Here is a 9,102-nt window from a genome sequence, read left to right as displayed (position 1 = left end):
CCAGATGCAGACAGTGTCAAAGTAACACAGTTTTATTACTAATACAGGAGCAGTCAAAATGACAGGTCAGGGGTAGGCAGAGGTCAGTAATCCAGATAGGGTTCAAAAGGTCCAGAACAGCAGGCAGTCTCAAGGTCAGAGCAGGCATGGGTCAATAATCCAGTATGGTGTGGCAAGGTACAGAACGGCAGGCAGACTCAGGGCAGGCAAAAACCGGGAAAAAAATTGAAAACAGGAACTAGAACAGACAGGAGCAAGGGGAAAACACAAAACAAAACAAACTGACAACAGACAAATAGGGAACACAGGTATAAGTACACTGGGGATAATGAGGGGGGTGGAGACAGGCACAAAGACAGGTGAAACATCAGGGTGTGACAGGACAGGTATTTCAAAGGTTGCAGCACTGGAGTCTGCTTCTGTTAGTTATTATATATATCTCTGCCAATGTACATTAAAAAAAAGATGTCACACAATCTTGACAAGGAAATGGCCATTCAATACAGTAATATTAAACTGTAAATAGACAATTCACAGCCAACTCTGTGTTTTGGCACCCCACTGTGACTTTCATTATTTGACCAACTGGTAGTCCCCCCTAAAAAACAATGAGCTGTTGCTTTTCCACAGAGGTGTCTCCAGACACTGTGTTCTGTTTGTTTTTGCCAAAGTGTTGAGAGGCTTGGAAAAGTCCTCACGGGAACCTACAAAAATATAGTTTTTAATGTATTTATTTTGGAATAAAAAGTATGCCTTATCAAATCACATGCTTCGTAAACAACAGGGGTAGACGAACAGTGAAATGCTTATTACGGAACCTTCCAAACAATTCAAGAAAAAATTAAATTGTAGAAAAAAATGAAAATAAATAAAATGACCACTGTGTACCAAGTCGATGTGCAGGTGTATGAGGTAAATGAGGTAGATTTAAGCAGTAAGGCACGGGGGGGTGTGATATATGGCCAATATACCAAGGGCTGTTCTTGTGCACAACTCATCGCGGAGTGCTTGGAAACAGCCCTTAGCCATGGTATATTGGCCATATACCACAAACCCCTGAGGTGCCTTATTGCTTATTATAAACTGGTTACCAACGTAATTACAGCAGTAAAAATGAATGTTTTGTCATACCTGTGGTATACAGTCTGATATACCAAGGCTGTCAGCCAATCAGCATTCAGGGCTCGAACCACCCAGTTTATAAATGTGCATATAAGTAGGGATAAAGTGGCTAGCAACAGGATAGATACGGAGTATGTGATGAGTCAAACAGATTAGTGCAAAAAGGGTCAATGCGGATATTCCAGGTAGCTATTGGTAAACTATTTAGCAGTCTTATAGTTTTGGGGTAGAAGCTGTCCGGGGCCCTGTTGGTTCCAGACTTCGTGCATCAGTACCGCTTGCTGTGCGGTAGCAGAGAGAACAGTTTATGACTTGAGTAGCTGGCGTCTTTGACAATCTAAGATTATTAATGGTATATGTTATTCTTTAGGTATGTGGCAGTATATTTCTCATTTATTCACACTTATTTCTGCCTTACACTACATTGATGTATTCAATACTTATTTTGCACACAAAAACTAGTGAAATGTTGGGGTCTTAAAGCTGCAATATGTCATTTTTTGGGCGATGACCAAATTCACATAGAAATGTGCGTTATACATCTAATTGAAAGCGATAGATATGTTTTATGTGCGCTATTTATATGCCTCCTGTTCTTAAATTTAATTTGTTTTTTTTCCTTTTAATTTCGGTTTTGTACACCAGCTTCAAACAGCTGAAAATACAATATTTTTGGTTATGGGAAATATATTTCACACGGTTTAGATGGTACAATACATCTCTACACTATACTTGCTTGTTTTGTCACATTGCATGAAATTAGGCGATCTATTAGAATTTTAGCAAGCAGGAAATGTCGGAGCGAGATCTGTATGGTCATTGTGCATCTTCAATTTCCTAACAACAATTTTTAAATGGAACTGTTTTTATTTGATAGGAATCCGGGGAATGCAATGACTGTAACACCTAATATTGATAGGCAAGATGGCGCTGACTTTGAGAAGTGGATATCTGGAGATGCTGAGAACGTGTTGGAGATTACAAGCACGTCATGTGAAAATTCCTGTTCTTAATCAAATGGGTAGGTTGTTCACCCTTATGTCGACAAATCTAAAATGGTCAAGTTATCCGTGCGATGTATTATCTCTGGAATAGATCAAGCTAAATGTGCACATCAGCTAACCATTAGCCGGTTAGGCTACATCTCATAAGCTTGATGAGTATGTTGTGTTGAAATCCAAAGGCAAAACAGCAGCTTTCATTAATATGTCTCATGTGTTTAAAATATGTCGCAATTTAATGTATTGATCTTGGTGTGTAAATAATTTATAGCCAGTGAATAGTTACACAACAAGTTTGTATTTCAGACAATGAATATGATCAATCTCTCCCAGAGGGAATTAACTCACTGAATAATCTGTCATTCAGGACTTCTATATCCTGCAATAGCACGTCATCAAAGTTCTCAGAGCAAATTACCATCAAGGTACAGTATATCCACTCAACTTCATAATGTAAAATGATTATGAGAGCGTCTGCTAAATGACTTAAATGTAAATGTAAATTATGTATTACTTCATACTCCATATTGATTCGAGATTACAATTCATTCTGTGTGATGTCAGATCTCAAATCATTTAAAGAGAACACCTTAACCTACCTAAAATATGATAGAATCAAAATAACGCAATTTTGGCTCATGTTCCCCAGCAGTTATGTACCACCGACGTCCTTATCCAGACCACCGTGGCCAGAAGTGTCCTATATCAGCAGTGACGAAGAGGAGAGGCAGCACAAAGGTGGGGGAAAGGATGACCGATGTACACTGCTTGTTGCTTTCTGAATGCTTTCTTAGTTTTGATCAAGCAAAACCTACATTATACACACATCAAAGACTATTTATGTGAAATAATTGTCCTTTAAAACATTTTAACACAGGCCTATTTTGTAGTGAAAGAGACATACAATTTCAGCCTAGGACTAAATCAATCTTTAGATTCAGTGTTTTTGTAATTTATTGTGTCTGAACGATCACTCTCCCATTGCCTTTCAGTGGTTCTAGAAAATGTGAACACCCTTCTTGCAAAGGAAGACTATGGAAGGCTTTTTGCAGTTGTCCATTTTGCAAGTCGACAGTGGAAAGTGACAAATGAAGACCTGATCCTCATTGAAAACCACATTGATGCTGAATGTGGTGACAGGATTAGACTTGAGAAGGTCTGTGTGCTTTATATTCTTAGTGTCATTACTATTTGGAAGGGACACATTTTCCACACATGCCAAATCTTTTTAGCCTTGTCCCAGTTCTTTTTATGCTCTTACCAACTCCATTGCTGTCATTGTCAACCCAAACATCTGTAAATTATTTTATGTATTTTTACTAAATTACAGTTCTCAACCACAACATATTTTCACTCGTCCTATTTTTGCCACTCAAATAAGTCACAAATAAGTCTGCAATGTTGGTAGACCCTAGCATCAAGGCTGAACTTTTTTTATGGACAAAAATCCTTCCATCTAATAGGTGCTGCTGGTTGGTGGAGAAGAGTTCACGCTGATTGGGAGGCCCCTACTCGGGTAACATTTCTAGTTCTATATTATCTCAACTCGGTGGGGGGATCATGCATGTTTGGGTTTTGAATGTACGCAGTAAGGCATAGAATGTACTGCTCTAATTTTGTCATATTTCTAACAGTCATTTCCCCTCTTTTCACATGTAGTCGTAATTTGGTCAGAGTAGAGGCAACTGTCATTGAGAAGACTGAATCCTGGCCCAAAGTTCACATGCGGTTCTGGAAAAGACACAGATACCAGAAGAAAAGAAGTATTTCGTTTTTTTTACATGTTTTTCCTGATATTTAAACAATGAAGTTAAAATAATATTTGAACCTTGTGTAATGTACAAATCAAAGCAAGCAACAACACTATTCCTTTATTCCCTTAATATTCATATGGCACGTAAATGAAATGTTTTAAATTGGGAAACAATCTAAACAACAATACTCTAATGTAAATGTCAAGTATAATTTCCCTGGGAGAATTGTCAGCATGAACAAGTGTGTAAAAGCTGCAAGAGTTTGTGTGGGAAAGTGACACATTCCAAGGTAGTTTTTTGTTTTGCTTTGTTACATTACAGCCTTATTATAAAATTGGTTAAATATTTTTCCCCCTCAATCTACACACAATACCCCTTAATGACAATAACCGGTTTCTAGACATTAGTGCAAATTTAGTAAAAATTATCAACTGAAATATAACATTTAAATAAGAATTCAGACCATTTACTCAGTACTTTGTTGAAGCTCCTTTGGCAGCGATTACAGCCTCGAGTCTTCTTGGGTATTGACGCTACAAGCTTGGCACATCTGTATTTGGGGAGTTTCTCCTAATCTTCTCTGCAGATCCTCAAACTCTTGTCAGGTTGGATTGGGAATGTTGCTGTGCAGCTATTTTCAGGTTTCTCCAGAGATGTTCAAGTCTGGGTTCTGGCTGGACCGCTCAAGGATTTTAAGACTTGTCCTGAAGCTCTCCTGCATTGTCTTTGCTGAGTGCTTACTGTCTTTGTCCTCTACTTTGCTCTGTACATCCTGACTAGTCTCCCAGTCCCTGCTGCTGAAAAACATCCCCACAGCATGATGCCGCCACCACGCTTCACCAATTTGTGGCTCCCGAGTGGCACAGCATCTCAGTGCTAAAGGCATCACTACAGAACCTGGTTTGCTTCCAGGCTGTATCACAATCGGCCGTGATTGGAAGTCCCATACGGCGGCGCACAATTGGCCCAGCGTTTGGCCGGGGTAGGCCGTGATTGTAAATAATATGTTCTTAACTGACATGCCTAGTTAAATAAAGGTTAAATACAAATAAATAAAAGTGGGGATGGTGCCAGGTTTCGTCCAGGCGTGTCGCTTGGCATTCAGGCCAAAGAGTTCAATCTTGCTTTCATCAGACCAGAGAATCTTGTTTTTCATGGTCTGAGAGTCTAGGTGCCTTTTGGCAAACTAACTGAGGAGATGCTTCCATCTGGCCACTCTACCATAAAGGCCTGATTGGTGGAGTGTTGCAGAGATGGTTGGGTTTCTGAAAGATTCTCCCATCTCTACAGAGGAACTCTGGAGCTCTGTCAAAGTGACCATCGTGTTCTTGGTCACCTCCCTGACCAAGGCACTTCTACCCCAATTGCTCAGTTTGGCCGGGCGGCCAGCTCTAGGAAGTGTCTTGGTGGTTCCAAACTTCTTCCATTTAAGAATTATGGAGGCCACTGTGTTCTTGGGGACCTTCAATGCTGCAGACATTTTTTGTTACCATTCCCCAGATCTGTGCCTCGACACAATCCTGTCTCTGAACTCTACGGACAATTCTTTCGACCTCATGGCTTGGTTTTTGCTCTGGACATGCACTGTCAACTGTGGGACCTTATATAGACAGGTGTGTACCTTTCCAAATCATGTCCAATCAATTGAATTGACCACAGGTGGACTCAGGTGGACTAGAAACATCTTATTGATGATCAATGGAAACAGGATGCACCTGAGCTCAATTTCGAGTCACATAGCAAAGGGTCCGAATACTTATGTACATAAGGTATTTCTGTTTTAGTTTTTTTTTTATACATGTTCAAAAATGTCTAAACTCTGATTTTGCTTTGTCATTATGCGGTATTGTGTGTAGATTGATGAGGGAAGACATAATTGAATCAATTTTACAGTAGGGCTGTAACGTAACAAAATGTGGGAAAAGTCATGGTGTCTGACTACTTTCTGAATACACTGTAGATGGGTGATCACTTGATCATCAATTCTAAGATTCTCTTTTTAGATTCAGTGAATGACCTGAATTCCTCTGTCCACACATGCCAATTACTGGTCAAGTATAATTTGATATTGTTTTCTTGGAGTAAACAGGAACATTAAATCTCTCTAGAGAATGAAAATTCCCCAGGATATCACAACAGAAAAAAGGCACACTTGAGGCCTTGCGTTGTAATAGCATTTTTTATTCATTAACTGTTCATACATTCTAAATTATATTCATCCTCTGAAGTAAATTCTGTAAAACCAGTATGAATAACCTGACAGTGTGTGTTTCAGAATAATGCTGCTTACGTGTGGCTGCTGCAAGACTAACTATTGTCTTTTCCCTTTTCAGTTATTGTGCAACCACAAACAGTGCTTCGGATCAACACAATTGAAGTTGCTCCCAGATTGACATGATGCTACATGTTTTGAATTGTAAATAAACTTTTGGCCAATGAATGTGCCACTGAAATTTGGAACACATGCTCAGTTGAAAATATAAATGGGAAAACATAGTTATGGACAACATTTGGTGTCTTTCAAGTGAATCTTTGTAAATGTGCCTTTTTATGTAATCAGATGTGTTGTATAAGTACAATTTAAGCAAACTGTCATAGGTCAATTGTTTATGAATCTGTTATGAAATGGGTGAAATCCAGGCCCAGTTTCTCACCTATATGACAAATAGCCATAGGACACCTATGATATCATGTTGCACAGTGGAGAAACCTAGCTTGAAGACAGCAAAGAAGGATAACATAATATAGTAAGTGAAAATCTGGGACACGGTGTATTTTCGCACTTGGTCCCTTTCAGCCAAGTTTTGTGAACTCAGTGTGGTTCGCTTAATTTTTTTGCAGTGTGAATACTCCAAAATAACTCAGACCCTTCAAAAGGGCAACCGAACTGAGACCGTCTGGAGAGGTAGTCTCAGTTCGGTTCCCTTTTTTAGGACGATGTGAACACAAAGCTCCCCAAGTTCGCTTGTCATTATTCGCGCACCACAGACTAGACTACTGCAACACCGTTTCCCCTGCTATAAACCCTCACATTGGTGCCACAAAGAGAGATGATGCAGGTTCCATGGAAGAAAATGTGTGCTCATTGATTAGTGATTTGTCAATGAGTTTTATTCAATATAATCAATATTGTAAACAAGTAATCTACAAAAAAAATGGATCTATTGGCTGAGAGCTTCATAAGCTGTTTATTGTTTGTGGAGTTTCAATAGTGAGAAGACAACATATTTGGTGAGAATCAATTTATTCTAGCTCTTAAAGGGGCAGTAGCCTACCTTGGGTGTACAATTTTCAATGACAGCATTATTTATTCTGCAGTTGTACTATTACTATGTATTCTGTTACCAATCAAATGTACATGTTACTAGTATCTTCCGATTATAATTACTGTACTTTTTCACGACTGTAAGACTGTTACTGTCTTCAGAGGGTGATTGGTCAGGGTGGATGGATTTCGGGGTGGATGGGTGGACGAATAACGCAAACGTCTTGCAACGCAAAGGTTACATATTGATGTCACTTGTTAAATCCACTTCAATCAGAGTAGGTGAAGAGGAGACCGGTTAAAGAAGGATTTTTATGTCTTGAGACAATTGAAAGATGGATTGTGTATGTGTGCCATTCAGAAGGTGAATGGGCAAGACAAAAGAGTTAAGTGCCTTTGAACGGGGTATGGTAGTAGGTGTCAGGCACGCCTGTTTGTGTCAAGAACTTCCATGCGGCTGGGTTTTTCACGCTCAACAGTTTCCTGTGTGTCAAGAATGATCCACCACACACAACTGTGGGAAGCATCCCTGTGGAACGCTTTCAACACCTTGAAGAGTCCATGCCCCAACGAGTTGAGGCTGTTCTGAGGGCAAAGGGGGGGGGTACAACTCAATATTAGGAAGGTGTTCCTACTGTTTGGTATACTCAGGTATAGTTTTTAAAAATCTATGATTTTTGTGTTGTTTTTGACATTCTATAACTAAATATAGATTTCTTGTAAGGAGGAAGATTGAAGAGAAGATAAAGTGGGGAGATGGATTTGGTATTGTGTACTCTGACAAGGTCATGTGCCTCTGTTTCCTCGTCAATCACATCCACTCCTCTTCAGGCGCCCGCAAGTGCTGCCCTGAGCCTCCACCCATAGTTATTGTGGCCAACAATAAGGACCTTGAGTTTGACCGAATGGTGAGCACTGAGGATGGAGAAGGCCTGTCATAGGACCTAAAACTGTCCTTCCATGAGATTTCGGTGCGTGATGGATGGGAAGAGACAGCGGGCATCTTTAGTGTTCTTTATGGAGATGTGATCCAGCAACTTGACACTTCCCCAGCCTCATTCTGCAGGAGAGCAGTCTCCAAGCTGATGCAGAAGATCCCCAGGATCATCTCCAACCCTCCTGGCAGGCCTGACCGCAGCTTCGGCTTCAGCTCCTTCAGGGACTTCCTGCTTGACTGAGCCGGATGGGTTGGGGCTCTGAACAGCGGCTATGATTTGGGTATTCACAGGGGAAATGTGAAGCATGTTGTTTTGGCAGCGTGCCTCTCTAGAATAGCTGTGTTAGTGCTCTATGGGGAGAAAAAAAATCCTTGACACTTCTGTTTTCACGATGACATTCAAATCAGCATTGAAAAAAAGGCGTACGTTTACATTTTTTCCACGTGAGCGAGTCTGACCACAAGTCAGAGACTATGATGACACATCAAATGTGTTTGATGGATCGCGGGAAAAGAATATACTTTTGTAGGCTACAGTCCAAGCTATGTCTTCCAGTGGTGCGACTGCAGTCGGCATCCGAAGATTATTCAACTTGAATAAACGCTTGGAGGTAATGATGACAGCAGTGGTGTGGTCTACGGTGACACGGATATCCCTTATTATTGATATCTACATAGTGCATTGATGTAATCTAATTCATGCTGATAAAAAAAATACATCCATAGGCCTAATGGACACATGCTCAAACCTGCACACTTTTGATAGACTTAAAGGGGCAATCTGTAGTTGATACATCCATTGTTGGACTGATTGATTCTTGTTCTCCAAAGTTTGTAAACATTGTAAATGTAAGCAAACACCATATAGCCTCATAATATGGTTAAAATAATACTTTTGATATCATGGATGGTCAGACCTTACATCCATAGCTATGTCAATTTATCTGAGAGTGGTTACATTTCTCCAGGCCCATCCCTCAGTTTTTTTTAACCAAAACAGAGACAGGGAGGCAGTTTTGTTAT

At 40.0% G+C, this 9,102-nt stretch overlaps 1 protein-coding gene across 2 annotated transcripts; it reads left to right on the top strand.

Moving 5' to 3' along the window:
• The first annotated feature begins 1,999 nt into the window (after window positions 1-1,999).
• mrpl21 (mitochondrial ribosomal protein L21) lies at window positions 2,000-6,330 on the top strand. 2 transcript variants are annotated; one of them, XM_035734851.2, is made up of 7 exons: window positions 2,000-2,143; window positions 2,491-2,548; window positions 2,776-2,861; window positions 3,116-3,279; window positions 3,587-3,639; window positions 3,783-3,886; window positions 6,211-6,330. In XM_035734851.2, the coding sequence occupies exons 1-7, from the start codon at window positions 2,047-2,049 to the stop codon at window positions 6,273-6,275; spliced, it is 627 nt and encodes a 208-aa protein (XP_035590744.1). In that variant the 5' UTR covers window positions 2,000-2,046; the 3' UTR covers window positions 6,276-6,330. The 2 variants fall into 2 exon arrangements, with proteins under 2 accessions (XP_035590744.1, XP_035590736.1); XM_035734843.2 differs by having other exon boundaries at window positions 2,773-2,861.
• Window positions 6,331-9,102: the final 2,772 nt, after the last annotated feature.

Source organism: Oncorhynchus keta, chromosome 2 (assembly GCF_023373465.1).
Source record: "Oncorhynchus keta strain PuntledgeMale-10-30-2019 chromosome 2, Oket_V2, whole genome shotgun sequence".
Lineage (NCBI taxonomy): Eukaryota > Metazoa > Chordata > Actinopteri > Salmoniformes > Salmonidae > Oncorhynchus > Oncorhynchus keta.
The sequence above is the reverse complement of the archived record's forward strand: the minus strand, read 5'-3'. Positions and strand labels throughout refer to the sequence as shown.

Bases quoted from the DNA above. Each gene is read 5' to 3' on its own strand.
- mrpl21 (XM_035734843.2), top strand. From the start codon at position 2,047: ATGGCGCTGACTTTGAGAAGTGGATATCTGGAGATGCTGAGAACGTGT. The intron at 2,549-2,772 runs GTACAGTATATC...CATGTTCCCCAG, and splicing joins CAGAGCAAATTACCATCAAG to CAGTTATGTACCACCGACGT. The intron at 3,640-3,782 runs GTAACATTTCTA...TTTCACATGTAG, and splicing joins ATTGGGAGGCCCCTACTCGG to TCGTAATTTGGTCAGAGTAG.